General features: G+C 61.7%; 6 protein-coding genes across 6 annotated transcripts in view; 4 read left to right on the forward strand and 2 right to left on the reverse strand.

Moving 5' to 3' along the window:
* The window catches only part of RHTO_05080 (inositol or phosphatidylinositol phosphatase), a gene marked incomplete at both ends in the record, with an annotated part of 3,991 nt that extends 2,147 nt beyond the window's left edge, over window positions 1-1,844 (forward strand). The window contains 2 exons of the mRNA XM_016418743.1: window positions 1-601; window positions 661-1,844. The exon at window positions 1-601 is cut by the window's left edge and continues 70 nt beyond it. Of these exons, the coding sequence (XP_016276019.1) occupies window positions 1-601; window positions 661-1,844 (1,785 nt within the window). The remainder of the gene's footprint in view (window positions 602-660) is intronic.
* A 146-nt stretch (window positions 1,845-1,990) lies between these two features.
* RHTO_05081 (uncharacterized protein) lies at window positions 1,991-3,115 on the reverse strand (the record flags this gene model as incomplete). Its single annotated transcript, XM_016418744.1, has 8 exons — window positions 1,991-2,057; window positions 2,118-2,169; window positions 2,223-2,297; window positions 2,356-2,497; window positions 2,560-2,627; window positions 2,686-2,793; window positions 2,878-2,926; window positions 2,984-3,115. 8 exons carry the CDS (start codon window positions 3,113-3,115, stop codon window positions 1,991-1,993), a joined length of 693 nt encoding a protein of 230 aa, XP_016276020.1.
* Window positions 3,116-3,709: 594 nt separating this feature from the next.
* RHTO_05082 (glycoside hydrolase family 16 protein) lies at window positions 3,710-4,857 on the forward strand (the record flags this gene model as incomplete). Its single annotated transcript, XM_016418745.1, has 7 exons — window positions 3,710-4,126; window positions 4,185-4,195; window positions 4,255-4,316; window positions 4,372-4,466; window positions 4,522-4,631; window positions 4,700-4,712; window positions 4,774-4,857. The coding sequence occupies 7 exons, from the start codon at window positions 3,710-3,712 to the stop codon at window positions 4,855-4,857; spliced, it is 792 nt and encodes a 263-aa protein (XP_016276021.1).
* A 159-nt stretch (window positions 4,858-5,016) lies between these two features.
* On the reverse strand, window positions 5,017-10,255 carry RHTO_05083 (phospholipid-translocating ATPase; the record flags this gene model as incomplete). Its single annotated transcript, XM_016418746.1, has 21 exons — window positions 5,017-5,095; window positions 5,156-5,217; window positions 5,279-5,378; window positions 5,438-5,647; window positions 5,703-5,845; window positions 5,900-5,953; window positions 6,021-6,200; window positions 6,254-6,293; window positions 6,348-6,699; window positions 6,752-6,866; window positions 6,925-7,257; window positions 7,329-7,556; window positions 7,620-8,011; window positions 8,068-8,129; window positions 8,213-8,461; window positions 8,520-8,810; window positions 8,893-9,098; window positions 9,163-9,314; window positions 9,391-9,839; window positions 9,901-10,181; window positions 10,250-10,255. The coding sequence occupies 21 exons, from the start codon at window positions 10,253-10,255 to the stop codon at window positions 5,017-5,019; spliced, it is 3,984 nt and encodes a 1,327-aa protein (XP_016276022.1).
* A 1,052-nt stretch (window positions 10,256-11,307) lies between these two features.
* RHTO_05084 (uncharacterized protein) lies at window positions 11,308-13,055 on the forward strand (the record flags this gene model as incomplete). The annotated part of the gene is made up of 3 exons (XM_016418747.1): window positions 11,308-12,735; window positions 12,792-12,850; window positions 12,911-13,055. The coding sequence occupies 3 exons, from the start codon at window positions 11,308-11,310 to the stop codon at window positions 13,053-13,055; spliced, it is 1,632 nt and encodes a 543-aa protein (XP_016276023.1).
* A 388-nt stretch (window positions 13,056-13,443) lies between these two features.
* Window positions 13,444-15,813, forward strand: RHTO_05085 (uncharacterized protein; the record flags this gene model as incomplete). Its single annotated transcript, XM_016418748.1, has 3 exons — window positions 13,444-13,810; window positions 13,871-14,487; window positions 14,551-15,813. 3 exons carry the CDS (start codon window positions 13,444-13,446, stop codon window positions 15,811-15,813), a joined length of 2,247 nt encoding a protein of 748 aa, XP_016276024.1.
* Window positions 15,814-15,866: the final 53 nt, after the last annotated feature.

Genomic DNA, 15,866 nt, shown 5'->3' on the forward strand with positions numbered 1-15,866 from the left:
GGTGCCGTCACCGACCCGGAAGTCATGCCTGCGATGCCTCGGATGGACGACGACTCGCTTTCGGTCATCTCGTCTGCCGAGACCGTCTCGACTGTCGATACGGCAGCCGCTTCCGCCGTCGACCTCTCGCTCATCACGCGCGACGACCTCTCCAAGACGGACCTTTCACAACTTGGCCTCCCCACTCCGCCAGTCAAGGGCCGCGAGACCTCGATGGACGCTGTGCGGAAAGCGCAGGTCCGCTTCCTCACGCTCGTCAAGAGCAACTCGACTGCCGCTGCGATGGAGTACGCAAAGCGGCAGAAGGACGAGCGCGAAGGGACGGTCAAGGGGCGGGGGAGGACAGTCTCGAGCGCGACAGCGAGACCGGGGCTCGGCGGGCTGTTCACTCCGCCTCGACCGATCTTGCAGAACAGTCAGTCGGCGCTCGCGGTCCCAACGGCTGCAGCGCTTCCCTCGTCGAACCCGATCAGCGGAGACGAGGGGCCAATACCGGTCGACGACGACGAGGATGACGAGGCGGCTGAGCTGGACAACGAGGAGTCGATCGTCGAAGCGACGTTCGATACGTCCAAAAAGCAGCGGGTGCAGAGCTGGACAGGTGCGCAAAGATCTTGAGTCCTTCTTTGTCGGGACTTGCTGACCTATCGCTTTCGACAGACCGTATCCTCTTCTACAGCAGCATCGCTCCTCCACCCGAAGAACCTTCAGTTCCTGAACCTCCTCCGCCCATCTCCCTTCCCGCACCCTCGCCTGCCCCAGTCGAACCTGCGTTGTCCGCAACCACTGCTCAACGACCAACTTCGGCCGATGGAATCCGACACCTGCGTTTCGACCGCAACCATGCGAAATCCGCCTCTCGCAGCCTCTCTGCCGACTCAGTCGCCTCGACCTCCGGCCCTGACGACCCCTCGTCACGCCCCAGCGACCTTCGCTTCGGGCGGACAAGGAGTCTTGGCGGCCTGCACCTCGGGCGAGCAGACTCCAACGCCGGCTCGACGAAGACAGACAACTCCGCCGAGACGCAACCTTCGACGTCGCTCTGGAAGCGCGTCAAGTCGTTCCAGGCCCTCTCAAGCCTCCACAACTCGTCTTCTGCGCCGGCTTCGACCGCCTCTTCGCCCCTCCAGTCCCCCGAAATCTCATCCACCCCGACTACGCCGACCAGCCCCGACGCTTCGCAGCCTTCGTTTTTCCACCCTCGACGTACGCCTCGGAAGAAGTTCACGCTTTCCGGCTCGCCATCGTCTTCTTCGCCCGAGATCTCGCGGACAACCAGTCCTGCCGGCGCATCCACTCCCGCTTCCGACGTGCGTCCACCTATCGTGCAGTCCGTGTCAGAGACAGTCACGGGCGCGTCCACCGACCCGATGGGCACGCCCTCGTCGACGGACGGATCCGCAGGTCCGCCTCACACCTCTCTCGGCACCGGCTTCCCTCGCTCTCGCACCTTCTCCGCCGCGCTCAACAGATTGCATGACCGCGAGCGGTCGATCGGGAACTCGCTCAATAACTTGCGCTCGAGCGGGACGAACCTTTCGGCCAGCGGGACGGCGCTCAACACCCGCTTCAAAACCTTCCTCAACTCGTTACCTCTGCCGTTCCTCTCTGCGACGGCAAAGAGTGCGGACGCGACGAGTGGGCCGGGTGCGGAAGTTGCGCAGAAGAAGAAGGAGCCTGTCGGACCAAGGCCAGGCGAGATCGAGGTGCTCGAGTACAATTCGGTGCTGGACATGGCCAAGATGGGCGCAACGTCGGATCACAGGCCTGTGTACCTCGTCTGCGCCGTCGGCATCGAGGAGAAGCGGCAGGAGGAAGAGGAAGAGGATGCCGTCGATACTTAGTCGAATCCCTTACCCACAGCCGCTGGTTCGGCTTCGCTCTAGCTTAATGTGTACGAGCTGTCTAGAGCGTCTTGTTGTTATGCCTCGCTGGTCTGATCGCACATCTCAGCGCGGCGAGTTGCGGGAGAGAAAGACAGCCGCCCGTTTCAGCCTTTCCGCTCGACCTTCTGCGCCCGCTTCCGCTTCTCCTCCAGCTTCTTCGCTGCGTCCTCCCTGCAGGCGAGAAAGTGTCAGTCAACGTGACTCTGCAGCTGAAAGAAGAGCTGAACACACTTCTGCTTTCGTCGGTCTGCATCGTCCTTCGCCTTCTTGGCCTGCGCTGCTTCTGCAAGACGAAGGATTAGCGGCGAGAATCTGAGCAGGCGGTAAGGAACTTACTTGAAGAAGCCTCTCGTCGTTGCCGCTCCTGCTCTTGCACGTGATGCTTGTTCAGGTTGGGAAGCGCAAGCAAATCTGTCGGCTACTCTCATCAGCCGCCGCTTGGAGCAACGAAGGCGAACGTTCAACGCACCGACACCCTCAAGCGCCTTTTTCCGCTGCTTCCGGCTCATCTGCGACGGGTCCTTGTACGCCTTATCCGGCTGCATCTGTCGCTCAGCCTCCTCCCGCTCTAACCGCTCTGCCTCCGTCTCTTCTTCCATGTAGCCGTAGGCCTGTAGAATGGTTGTCAGTATGCGAGGCACAAAAGGAAGACAGCTGCCGAGACTGGACGCACTTTCAGCAGCTCCGCCTTCCGTTTCGCTTCCTCCTCCGGCGTCAGCGGCTTCTTCGCCTGTTCTTCCGCTGTACAGTCGAACATACGTCAGTAGAACGTCGAGAAAACTCAGCGGGAGGAGCACACCCTTCGCTGGAGCTTTCGCCTCCCGCTCTTCTCGTCGTTTCGCGGCAACAGCGTCTTGGTACGCGGTCGTCGCGCCTAGCAGCTCGTCGACCGCACCCGACGTCGTTCCTGCAGTCATTGCGACCTTATTCAGTCGCTACAAACGCAAGCGAACCCCACTTCGGCTCGATAGAAGGGAGGAGGAGAACGAACCGTCCTCCTCGTCTGCCTCCAACATGCCCAGGATGGCGCTCTTCCGGTCCTGCGGGTCGCAAAGCGTCAGCTGAAGCCCCGGCCAGCCGCACAGTCGGGGACAGACCTCTGGCTCGAACGACTCCTCCTCAACCAACCCCTTCACGAAGTCGACCATCTCCTCGTCGTCCCGCAGCGAGAGGGCGCCGAGCTTGGTCGAGATCAGCTCATTAAGCGGTACAGACAGGTCGGCAGCCATAGCTGGACCAGCACAGCGAGGTGAGCGCGGCGGAGGAAGCCAAGTTGTCGCCCGACCTCCTCGACCAGGCTTTCGTCCCACCATGCACTTGTCAACGCTCGGGGCGCTCTGAGCTGCCGTGCACTGTACATCATCAAGCTCAATGACCGCTCGCAACCCTCGCCGAGCCACCCATCCTCGTTCGACTCCTCTTTTCTTCCTCATCAGTTCGAGGTCTTCACAGGTCGGCAACGCTGCGCCGCCGTCTCGATGTGGATCGTCGACGCTCGAAACGGTCTTGCAGTTCCACCGCGGACCCGTCAGAGGGCGCCTGACGCCCGTTCGCGCCTTGCTGACCCGACGAACGCGCGCACCCACCTCCGTCCGCCCTCCTCTTCCGCTCGAAAAGCTGGCAGCTCGGCCGAACGCTTGAGAGACGTTCGTCAGTTGTCTGGCTCTCGGCTTGTCCGCGGAGTGCCCAGGTCGCTCCAGCGTCCACGCCAGCTTCTCGCTTCCTCCTTGCCTCTTCTCCTCCTCTCTCCCGCCCCCTCATTTGTTCCGCCCTCGTTGCCTCTTCTCCTCCTTTCTCCCGCTCCCTCACTTGTTCCGCTCGCCATGCGCTCCATCTCCCTTTTCGCCTTGCTCGCTCTCGTGACGGCTGGTCCGTCGCTCGCCTGCGCCAAGCACGTCCGTCGCGGACAGAAGGCTCCTACGAACGGCGTGAAGACGCTGGACGTCGACTTTAGCGCCTACAATGGCGAGGGCCTCTCGACATTCCTCGACAAGCACTCCCTCTACGTCAGCAACTACCCGGTCGACAGCACGCCGATCTCCCACACCTTTGTCCCCTCCAACGTCGACATTGTGGACGGTGCCCTTCGCCTCAAGGTCACGGGTCAGTCAGGCAAGGGCGACGTCAAGTCCGCCGAGGTCGGAACCTACGCGAGCAACATCCGCTACGGAACCTTTATGACCATCGCCAAGTTGACGCCTGTCCCTGGCGTCTGCTTCGGAGCCTTCACCTACACTGATGTGCGCCCTGTAGTCTGCCGAGCATTCAGGGCGCGTCACTGACTCTTTCATCTCTCAGGACAACCACGAGTGCGTTCGAGAGTCGGCCTAGAGTTCAGACGGCGTCGACTGACGATTAGAGTGCGCAGGATCGACATCGAAGCACTCTCCAGCTACTACACCACTGGTTACCGCGAGTCGGTTCCGCCAGGTGCGCTATCCGACCCGTGTTTGCTGCGCAAGCTGACGAGCGTTCGATTCTGCAGGCTTGGAGTTCACGAACCAGCCGCTTATCGCGGGTCAGCAGGAGACGAACACTGCTGTCCCGTACGGCTTCGACCCGACCGCCGACTTCCACAACGTGCGTTCAGGTTTCCCTTTTTCACGACAAACCGACTCACCCGTGCTTTTTGCAGTACACCATTGTCTGGAACGCCAAGTCGAGCCAGTTCTACGTGGACGGCAAGCTTCGCAAGACCTTCACCAAGAACGTCCCGCAAATCGGCGCCAGCTTCATCTGGAACGCGTGAGCTTTTAATCTATTCTTTGCGGCAATGACTCTGAGACTGACGCTTCCTCTCCTCCGGCGACCAGTTGGAGCTCGGGTGTGAGCTTGTCAGCCTCTGAAACTTCTCTTTGTGTCGGCACTGACCTGTCTTGACTCACAGGACCCCAACTGGAGCGCTGGCCCGCCCAAGCAGGACGCTTACACGCTCATCAAGAGCGTGCATCTCCAGTACACGACCGTCTGAGCCCCGACAGGCAGACTCCTCTTTTAGCCCTCCCTCCTTACACTCTCGCTCTCATGCAACGCCGGACGTTCTGCGAGATACTGCGAGATGCGATTGACAGCCAGCGTCCATGCGAAGAGTCTAGACAGCGCTGCAAAACCCTTTGGAACCCCTTGCTCCTCACGTCTCGAGCCGTTTCCCGCCTGGCGTGACCGACGTGTCGTATGCTCGGATGAGGTGCTCCTGCCCTTCCTCCGTTCTGCGAATTGACGAGTCAGCCTTCGACAAAGCTATGTCGCTCGGAAGGAACAGGACGGACTGTGAGAAAGCGAAACCACGATTCCGTCGTAACCGCTGCACCGCGCGAACCTTCTTGATGGCCTGCGAGTCGACGAGAAGAGCGTCAGTGTCGCCGTGAGGCAGTGCGGAACGCGACGCGCACCTTCTGGAACTGCTCCATGCGTGGCCGGTAGTCGGGCAAGTTGTACTTCTGAATCTCCTGGACGATGTGGTAGGGCTCGGGCATAAACAGCCGCTTGTACCTGCGTGATGCGGTGTCAGCATCCGCTGGAGCATCACGTAGGTGTGAACGCAGACTCACGACCTCCAGGCAAAGTCTCGCACGAGCAAGAGGACGGGGATGCCGATGATTGTGAGCCAGAAGATGAGCGACGTCCACAGCCGGCTGACGATGTCGGTGTACTCGAGCGAGAAGCCGAGCATGGGCGCGATCCAGGCGTACAGCGGGAGGAAGACCATGGTGAAGGCGAAGGAGCCGGGAATGGCGAGGAGGGTGTACTTCGTCCAGATGCTGCGTGGGTGTTGAGGTTAGCCAAACGCCTTCCGCCTCATCGCTCGTTACGCACTCGGAGATGATGGCGGCTTTGCCAAGAACGGTGACGAGCGCGGTGAGATAGAGCGTCGTCCCCCAGACCCACTGGCCGCTGATCCAGCCCTGGACGAGGATGAGGCCCTCATTGAAGATTGCGACCGTGCAGACGTAGATGACCTGCGAGCACGTCGACGTAAGCTAGAGGACAGGTGGAGACGGGCGCCTACTCACGAATGAGTGGAGGAGCGCGTTGATGATCCACTGCCAGAAGATGCGGACCGAGAACTGCGGCAAGCAAGCGAGATAAGGTCAGCATTGCCTGGCGCTGAACGGCAGGCGACCGCCGACTCACAAACTTGTTGTTCTGGCCCAGCTTGTACAGCTCCGGGTAGCGGTCGAGCATGCGGGCGCCAACGAACTGGTCGAAGACGCCGAGCACGATGGGCGGAAGAACGGTGAAGACGACGTTGTAGAAGGTGAGGGTCCAGCCCTCCTCGAGAACCTGGCCGGAGAATGAGTTTTGGAAGGCGAACTGCGGGGACAGAGGGTGAGCGGGAGTCGCAAGATGAGGGCGAGTATACGCACCCAGAAGCCGGTCATGTAGAGCGCGATGTTCTTGTAGAAGCTGCGGATGATCGAGATCAGCTCGCGATTGGGGAGCGAATTGAGCGCGACTCACGAGTACAGGATCAGCTTGCTCAGCCGCACGTAACTCCAGGTGCCGTGGACAAGCAGCAGCTTCTTCAGGTACCGGAACTGGCTGATGGCGACGTCGGCGGAACGCGCAGCTTGCAGGCCTTCGTGACCCGAGATGCCGACTCCGACGTGCGCAGCCTGGATCATCGAGACGTCGTTCGCACCGTCGCCGATAGCGAGCAGGATCGCCTTGAGGTTCTTCTTGACAAGCTTGACGACGAGAGCCTTCTGGAGGGGCGAGACGCGGCAGCAGACAACGGCCTTGCACATCACGGCGAGTTCGAGGAACGTCTTCGAGAGCTCCTTTTCGAGGGCGAACGAAAGACTCTTGCCGTCTGCGGACGGATCGTGAGCGTCGCTCGGTTAGAAGCAAAGCGGAGCACGCACCGATGACGAGTGCGAGCTCCTCGAAATCGCCCGCGCTTCGCGAGTTCTTGACCGCCTCAAGCCGTTTGACGAGGAAGTCTTTCGTATCGAGCGCGTTCTCCTCGTTGACAATGACCTGTGACAACTTGGGTGAGCGAAAGCGGACGTACAACGCGCTGGAGCGAAGGACGCACCAGACTCATCGACTCGGAGATGAGGCGGCAAGACAGGCCGATGTTGATGGCCGTCTCCTGCCTGTCGCCCGTCAGCACCCACACCTTGATGCCCGCCTGCTGGAGCGTGTAGATCGTGTCGGGCACGCCTTCCTGCAGCTTGTCCTCGATCGCCGTCGCGCCGAGGAGGAACAAGTCGCGCTCGATGATCTCCGCCGCCTTGTCCAGCGCTTCCGTTCGGCCCGAGATGGTTGCGGCGGCCTTCTGGTGGAAGACTGCCCACTTCTTGTACTCGTCTTCGGGGATGTCGCGCATGGCGATGCAGAGCGTCCGCAAGCCTTCCGTGGCGTACTCCTGCGTAAACGCCGCATGTCAGCGAACGTTCAGCTCAAGCTCCATCCTCAAGTTCGAATCGTCGTGCGCACCTCGAGATGGTTGCTCGTCACCTCGCTGAACACCTGACCCTCGCTCGCGAGCCGCTCGTAGATGACGGTGTCGGCGCCCTTGCAGTATAACTTGATCTTGCCTTCGGGCGTTCGGACGATCGCCGACATGCGCTTGCGCGTCGAGTTGAATTCCAAGATGTTGAGGATCTCGAACTCGCGCGAGCCGCGAGAGGCGATGTTGACGAAGACGGACTGCGGCTTGCGGGTCTGTCGAGAACGATGCCGTCAGCTTTGGACTGTATCGAGCTGAATATGGGCTGGCGCGCGCACCGTGAACGTGTAGCCGAGCACGTCTGCGCCCTGCACCAAAGCCGCCTCGTCCGGACTGCTCGCCTGGTACGTGATCTTCTCGTCCTTACGCTCGGGAATGACCGTATGGCAAGTCGACAGGAGCGTCAGGAACTCTTCGATGACCTTGGACGTCTCGTGGCCGTTCGCGAGGTTGTCGCGCAGCTGGTCGAACGAGAAGACTTCGCCGCGCTTCGACTCCTCGACGATATCGGCGTAGGGAATGCCGCCGATGGAGCATTGTCGGAACTCCATCTGGTTGCAGGTAAGTGTGCCGGTCTTGTCGCTGAAGATGTACTCGATCTGGCCGAGCTCTTCGACGAGAGAGGAGGTACGGCACAGAGCGGGCGTATCGGTCGGGGCGTAGTACATGTCTGCGGCGCGGGAGGCGTTAGTAGTGTAGCTGGAGTGCCCGAGTGACCGCACGCACCAAGGTCGTTGTTGATGAACGCGGCCTGCTGGAATTTGACAACTTCCATCGTCACGATGAGCCTGCGAAGACCACCGATTCCGTCAGTCGTGTAGACCTATGCAAACTGGGGCAGAAGCTACCAGACGAGGATTCGCGAACGCACGAGATGGGAATCAAGTTGTTGAGCGTAAGAATGAACGTCAACACATCCTTGACGAACTTGCTCGCCGAGACAGGACTGCTTTCGCCTCCGTCGTCGAGCAAGAGATACCACATGTCGTCGCCGTAGACGTGCGTGCGGATGGTCGAGCCGATCGCGCAAGCGAGGGAGAGGGCGAGGAGGATGGCGAGGAGGAAGAGGATCTGGACGTTGACCATGCGCTCCATCGCTGTTCGCTTGATCGGCGCGGCGCTGCACGAGGAGCGAGGGTCAGCTCTGCAGCGGGGAAAAGCTAGAGCGAAAGACTCACGTCGCGTTCCGCATCAACTTGGTCTCGTGTCCCGTGAACACGACCAACCCGTACAACCAGCTCGTATTCCTCAGTTGTGCGCCACGAAGCAACAGCTGATCCGGGCCCAGCGGCGTCTCGGACGACGTCGCAGCGTGACCTGGCTGGCCCATCGAGAGCGTCGCTTCGAAGGTATAGAGCGAATTGTTGGGCTGTTCGGAGCGGAGGTGGCCGGCTAGTTGGGCGAGCGCATGCGGAGAGTGGAGAGTTGCGGTCGAAGGGTGTGCTTGCTTGATCTTCAGGTTCGTTTCGCTGTGCGCAGGAGTATATGGCCTTGTATCAGCACCTGGTCATGCGGCAGCCGCGGGTGAGAAAAGGTCGACGCCCAACGCACCCGTCAAGGTTGCTCGTCTCGATGTAACACAGTCCCTCAGGCTCCGACGAGCTGAGCAAGACCAGGTCGGCCGGGAACGCATCGTTCGCCTCGAGACGGACAATGTCGCCAACCTTGATGCTTCGCCACGGCTTGTCAACGAATGTCGAGCCTTGCAGGATCGAGGCTTTGCGCGAGTTGAGGTCAGCGTCGGATTGATGCCGTTTCTGCGGGACCCGACGCTTCGTTAGCCACTGGAAGTCTCGATGACTGGAAATCGCGGCGACTCACGATGTCCTCCTTGATCTCCTTGAGCGCCGCGACGATGAGGACGATTCCGAGCGGGAGGATGGTCGTGTACCGGTTCGTCGGCGAGACGTTCGGGATCTGCTGGATGCAGGCAGTGAAGAGGAAGAAGATGTTGGCGTATTTCGAGAATTGCTCTGCGGGTCGTCGAGCTCGGTTAGACCAATGCATCGCGGAACGAACGCAGAAAGGCGAGTGAGAAACAGAACGCACCCGCGAGGAACTTGGGCAAGAAGGTAACGATGTTGTACTTGCTCGTCGAGACGCTGTTCCCAGGCCACTTCTCCGCCTTGTTCATCGTCTCGTTGTTGAGGTGAACGACCCGCTCTCCCTGATACACCCTCGGCCCGCCCATGACAACCCGCTTGACATCCTTCCACAAGCCCTCAAGCGTCCCCCGCGCTTCAAGCGCCCGCTGACTCTTCGCCTGCCGCGCCGCAATCCGCGCTTTCGCCTGTACGAGCTCGTCATCGTCATCGAGCATGTTCTTAGGCGCCGAGCGCTCGCCGAGCTGGCCTTGGCCGAAGCCGGCGGGCTGTTGCGCGTGTGCGGTGAGAGGCGCGGACCCGGCGTAGGAGCGGTCGGCGCGGGAGTAGTCGGGTCGTGAGAGGTCGTTCTGCGAGACGGCGAACGAGGTTGTCGCGAGGTCTTCTTCGTCGTCGCTGTGAAATGGAGACCTGGTGAGCGGTCTTCTCGTCGACTCGGATCGCTCCTCGCACTCACTAGTACGGGTTGTACTCGTCCTCAGCCGCATCATACCTTCCAACCGCTCCCCGGCCCCCATCCACCGCAGTCCCAAACTCATTCGCCGCCTTTCCACCACCATAACTCGCCGGGTTCTGGCTCTGTCCGCCGAGTGCAGGGTCGTACGTCCCGTGTGTGTTGGAGAAGGGGTTTGCGGAGGAGGCCGTTGGGGCGTAGCGGGATGCGAGGCGGGAGGAGGAGGAGGGTGCGGGTTCGTGGCCTGGCGTAAAGACCGAGAGGTCCTCGTCGTCCGAATCGAACTGGAGAGTGCACGCAAGTCGCAATCAGCACGACTGACACGCCACTTCACGATGGCAAGCGAACGCACATTCATCCTGGGCACCACCTCGACCTGGCTTCGTCGCAGTGCTGGCTGCCCGCGAGACCTGTTCCTGCACTATTCCCGCTGCGCTGCAATACGCTGCGAGCCTCGTCTGCACAGCAGGAGCCGTGTACGAGTCGTGAGACGGAGCCGAAGAGCGTTGAGGCGCGTGGTCGGTGTCGGTGGAGTGGGAGAGAGCGGGAGAAGTCTAGCTGGCTGAGTGGAAATCTGAATCAGCTCTGAAGTTTCCAAGCTAGCGTTCAGCCTCAGCGAGCGAGGTCGTGCGAGCGGGTCGCGGACGAACGTCTCTCTCGCTTCGACCGCTCGCTCCGGTGCACTCGAACAGCTCGTGCTGGCTCACCTGGGTGCTCAACGTGACCCAATGGACCTGCTTGATGACCGCATGCGGTTTTCAGCCCTGCTCGAGGCGCTGCGTCCGCTGTCGACGCTTGTGGATGGCCCTCGCTTCTTTCGACGTCGCATCCGCCTGCCTTGCGGGTTGCGCCGTACGCGGGAGTTCGTGAAGGGTGGCATGGCAACGGCGAGTACCTGGCCTGGTATCCTCCGCGTGTCCTGCGGGGAGGCTGTCCTCGAGCTCTTCAGGACCTTCGTTTCGTCTTTCCTGCTGGCAAGCGACATCGACTCGCTGTTCGACAGACTAGCCGTTCCACAGCAAGCGCTCAAGACGCTATCGTGGCAACCGCCGCTGCTCGAACGGACCATCTTTGGCCGCGAGGCGACGACTTCGCTGCTCTCTCGACGCAATTTGACTCTCGCTTCCACCGCTTGAGCCGCCCCCGACCAGCACCCGTCGATCCTACACTCCGCCCCCTTCCGCCTTACACTCCATCTGCCTCCCTCCCTCTCCTCTTCTCCTCCTCCTGTTCGCAGCAGCCCAGTCCTCTTGGCAACGGTGCGCGTTTGCAATTTCTGCCACGCTAATTGCGATGAGACAAGCCGGGCAGAAAAGGACGCCGCTCCGGACGGCAAACGCGCGCGCACCCTCGATCGCGTTTTTGTGCTTGCATCCATTCACTCGACCCGCTGCACTCTGCTCGTGCATGATGCCGCCTGCTCAGATGCGCTACGCAGACGCGGGCGGGTACCCTGCGCACCCGCACCCAGACCGCGCACAACAGTACCCTGCGCACGACACAAGGGGCGCGCTCGCGACAAGTGCTGCTCGCCCGTTGTTGCCGCCAAACGGGTACCAGGCGTTTGCGAGCCGCCAGGCTCCTCAGCCGTATCCTGGAGGAGGACAGTACTACGATGCACGAGCTGGACCTGGAGGAGGAGGGGGACCGTACGCAGCTGCTCACATGAGCGCAGCTGGCGGAGTTGCCGTCGTCGTTCCCGGCGCACCTTCGCTGCCGCCGACGATCAACGGTGGCGGACCGTCGTCCTTCGTCAACCAGCACATGCAGCCTCGACAGGCACATCCTCACACGAGACCGCCTCACCCGCAGGCAATGCATGCCGCACCTCCTCTTCGAGTCCAGACAGACAGGCGTGTCGTCGACGCAGGACACCAGCACCCTCGACAGTCTTCGCCGACGAAGCTGTCGAAGCGAGGACCTCCTCACGGCCACCCTCACCCGCCTGTTCCCGCCGGACCGCTCTTCCACCCTGCCGCACTTTCGCAACGCCCTCCTCCTCGCGATCCTTCCGACCCCGACCTCCTGCGACCCAGCACGACCTGGAAGCCACGCACGACGTCGCGCATCGGCGCGCCAGGGTCGCTCCCGCCTCCATCGGCAGCGATGGCAGGCAGCGCGCACGCTTCCCCTCTCCCGTCTCCCTCGCTCTCGAACGGCTCGCACTCAACAACCGCGTCTTTCCCGGGCCATCCCAACGGATCGAATACCTCCCTCAACTCGCCGCGGTCGCAATCGCAGTCGCGCTCCCCAAAACACCGCCAGCACGGCGGCGCTCCTCCTCCTCCTCCCCTCGCCCCTCCCTTCAACCCGTCCGACTGGTGCACCCACCCTTCCCAATCACAAGTCGTCTCTCCCTCTCTCTACCTCCTCTGGCAATCCTCACCCCTCCCCGGACGCGCAAAGTTCGAGTCGGTCTTTGTCGATGCCGAGCTGCGACGCGTCAACTACGTCGCGAGGGAGTACCATCGAGGACGGGACGGGGTTCTGCGCCGGGAGGGCGAGAAGGGATCTCAGAAGGCGGAGGACGAGGCTGGCGCTGCCGCGGGTTGGGCGGACTTTTTCGATGGGTTTGACGCGCACAACGGAGGCGGAGGAGGATTGGAGTGGTTGTTACTCGAGGTGCCGAGTGCGAGCGCGCGCGAACGTGGGTCAGACCAGTTGGCCAAGGTTGGACTGGTCACGGAGGAGACGCTCTTCCTCCCGCTCGGGAAGAACATCAAGTGGCGCAAGTTTTACAAGGAGCCGGTGTTTGGCAGCGGCGAACCGACATGGAAGGGTGTCGGGGGCGGCAAGTACAAGTGGCAGAAGGAGAAGGACTCGGAGGAGTGCTACACGGTGCGCTCCCTTTCCTCCGCTTCTGGAGGACCTTCCGCTGACTTCGCTTCTGACAGCTCGCCGACGACAAGACCAAGGAGACCGTCGTCTCTGTGCTCGAACGGCCGGGCAAACCGTGCGTCATCCGCCTTGCACTGCATTGTCCAGCCGGCCTGACTTTTCGTCGTCTCCGCAGGACACAAATCATCCTCTCCGCCCTCATCCAGCCTTCTCTCCACCCGATCCTCCTCACCCTCCTTCACCGGACCTTCCTCACGGACCAGAAGCGCCGCAGCAAGGACCAAGAACGGTGGGAAGAGGAGGAGGTCGTTACTTGGTGAGGGCAGCAGAGGATGCAGGGTGTTGTAAGCGCTGGAGAGGAAGGGCGCCGCGCAGACTTAGACTCGCATGTAGGATTACTAGAAACATGTCGTTCCTGTATTCACAGACACTGCTTCGCATGGAGCAGGCGCGCCGAGCCGTTTTGAGGAGGAGGAGGAGGAGTTGGACAGCTGGCAACAGGTCGCCAGCTTGTCTCTCGCGCACTCGAGGCTCAATGGCATATCCTAACGAGTTTGACGCGCTCAGCTAGCCCTACGAAGCGAGTCGTGCGTTCTCCTCTTCCTCATCGCTTGAAGAAGCGATCCTGCCCTCGTCCACCACCTCACCACCCAGGGCCGGGTTTACAGTAGCCTCGCCACGCTTCAAACACGCTCTTATGCACCGACCATGAGCCGCGAACCAGCCCCAACCGACTCATCCGCCTCTCTCCCTCGCTCAACTTCCGCCTCCTCTTTCCAGTCCATCGCGCTCTCTCCCCCGCGTTCCGCCACCCTGCCCTCGTCCAGCTTCCTCTTCAGCAGTCTCTCGCACGTCTGGCAGGGCTTGAAAGCGGCTGCGGGGTCGCAAGTTGCGGGCTTCACGAGCGGTTTGTCTGGAGGCGGTGCACAAGCGGGAGGGGTGGACGAGGTTGCTCGAACGGGTGAGAAGCATGGGAGGGGAACAGAGGCTGCGGAAGGACGGAAAGAGCGGGAGAAGGGGCGCGGAGGGAAGAGACGGCGGGTCGAGTTCCGCGACGAGGTCTTATTCGATGGCGGTGAGAGTTGTCGTCCAGCTACCATGGTCAGCAGTCTGTGCTGACCCAGTTGAATTACAGTGCCACCCTTGATGCCGCCCATCTCACAAGCGAACCCCCTTCCGCCAAGCTACGACTCCAACGCCTCTTCCTCCCCCGTCTCGTTTCGCAACTCCTCGACTTCTCCCTCTACTTCTCGTCAAGTTCTACGTCCGTACGCCGACTCATCCTACGAGGAAGCACTACTTCACGCGGCAACGACGGACGAGGGTATCACCGCCTCTTTCGTTGCTGCACCGACTCGGAAAAACGCAGAGCAGGCTAGTCGAAGTGATACGCAGGCTCATATCTCGACAGCCTCGACTACCTCGGCGCTCGCGGGACGCGGCTTGCACCGTCGCACAGCTACAACAGCCGCCCTCCCCTCAGCCATCACCCTCCAGAACTCGCGCTCCCAGCCCTCGGTTTACGGCGCAACCATCGCCTCTTCCTCGTCACTCCCGAACCTTGCGTCGGCTTCAACAAGCCCGAAGACGCCGCGGCGGAAAGAGACTGAGCAGGTGGGGACGATCTTGCTTGGCGAGGCGGGCGAAGTGGTAGGAAGGGCTTGGGGCCAGGAGAAGGAGAAGGAGCGTCGGAAGAGCGACAGGAGGCGCATCGAGGAGCTTGAGGAGGAGGTGAAGAGGCTGAGAGGACAGGTGCGTTTCATCGGTTAATTGGCCTCTCCACCTGTACGTGCTGAAGCAGTCCCACCCCACCAGCTCTCGGCCCAGAAACCGCCACGGTCGCCCTTCGCAAACTCGCCACGAGTATCTGCTCCACCGCCGCCGCCGCCGCCCCCTCCGCCTCCTCCAAAGCCGGCCAATAAGCCTCATCCGCTCCTCACGTCTGCTCGAGCCGCACTTCGCGCTACGCCCGAGCGTGCGAAGCGTCGACATTCGACCATCGGTGATGGCGTCGATTTGGGCGCATTCTTGAGCGAGTTGAGCGGCAAGAGGGGCAAACTGCGGAAGGTGGGTTTGCCAAAGGAGAAGACGAGGGAGGACTTGCGCGCGGCGGGAGGGGATGGACAAGGCTTGAACGAGGTGCTCGACCGCGCCTTCAAGCGCAAGTTTGCGCGAGCAAACGGCGCACCTTCGCCTATCACGCCGCATGCCTTGCCGTCCTCTCGCTCGTTCGCCAACTTGCCCTCGTCTTCCGCCGCTCGTCCACCTGCGCCCGACTGGTCACCGCTCCCGAATCGCTCGCTTCGCTCAACGGGTATGCTTACGGCATCGCAGTCCGTACCCGGAGACCTCGCCTCTCTCGCGCAGTCCCGCCAGTCCGCTCGCTCGCCTCTTCGCCCTCTCCCCGAACAGCCCGTCTTCCAGCGCGACGGGCATCTACCGTCGCGCTCGTCAAGCCTTGCCGCGACGCAGGAGTCCACGGAGACGACTGTCTTCGGCGTCGCCATCTCAACAGACCAAGCCGTCCAGCCTATCGCATCGAACTCGTCATCCACATCCTCGGCATCTCAAGCCACCGTCTCCCACGCCATGCTCTCTCCCTGCCTCTCCTCGTCGTCGATCCCTTCCGCACCGCCGGAACTCTCGCCGCCTCAGGCTCAGCCTTCGCAGCAACCCGCCCAGCCCGTCAAAGTCGCGCAGGATTCGCCTCTCGCCACACACCGTCGTCCCTCGCTCTCTCCCGGCGAGAAGCTTCCGGGCCTCGAGCTTGGGAGGGATCGGCCCATCACGCCCGGGCGGAGGAGGGCAAAGACTACGAAGCAGGCGCCTTCACCAGCCGAGCAAGGCGCCGACTGCTCAGTGTCTGCGCAGCGCGCTACATCGTCACCGAAGTCAGCGAGGAAGTCCGGGACTACCGCTTCACCGCGTCGCTCGCCGAGAAAGGCGCACGAGGACAGCTTCGTCAAGGTCAAGTTTGGCACGGACGACGAGGGTAGCGACTTTGACGAGCTCCATGGCGAGTTGATGGGACAGGGGACGAGGTCGCCTAACCCGAAGAAGGTGTTCGGGCGGGCTTGACAGAGACAAGGTTGCGGAGGTTGCTCTCGTTCACGCTCTTTTCACTGTTGATG

The sequence above is a fragment of the Rhodotorula toruloides genome (assembly GCF_000320785.1).
Source record: "Rhodotorula toruloides NP11 unplaced genomic scaffold Scaffold3, whole genome shotgun sequence".
Classification (NCBI taxonomy): domain Eukaryota; kingdom Fungi; phylum Basidiomycota; class Microbotryomycetes; order Sporidiobolales; family Sporidiobolaceae; genus Rhodotorula; species Rhodotorula toruloides.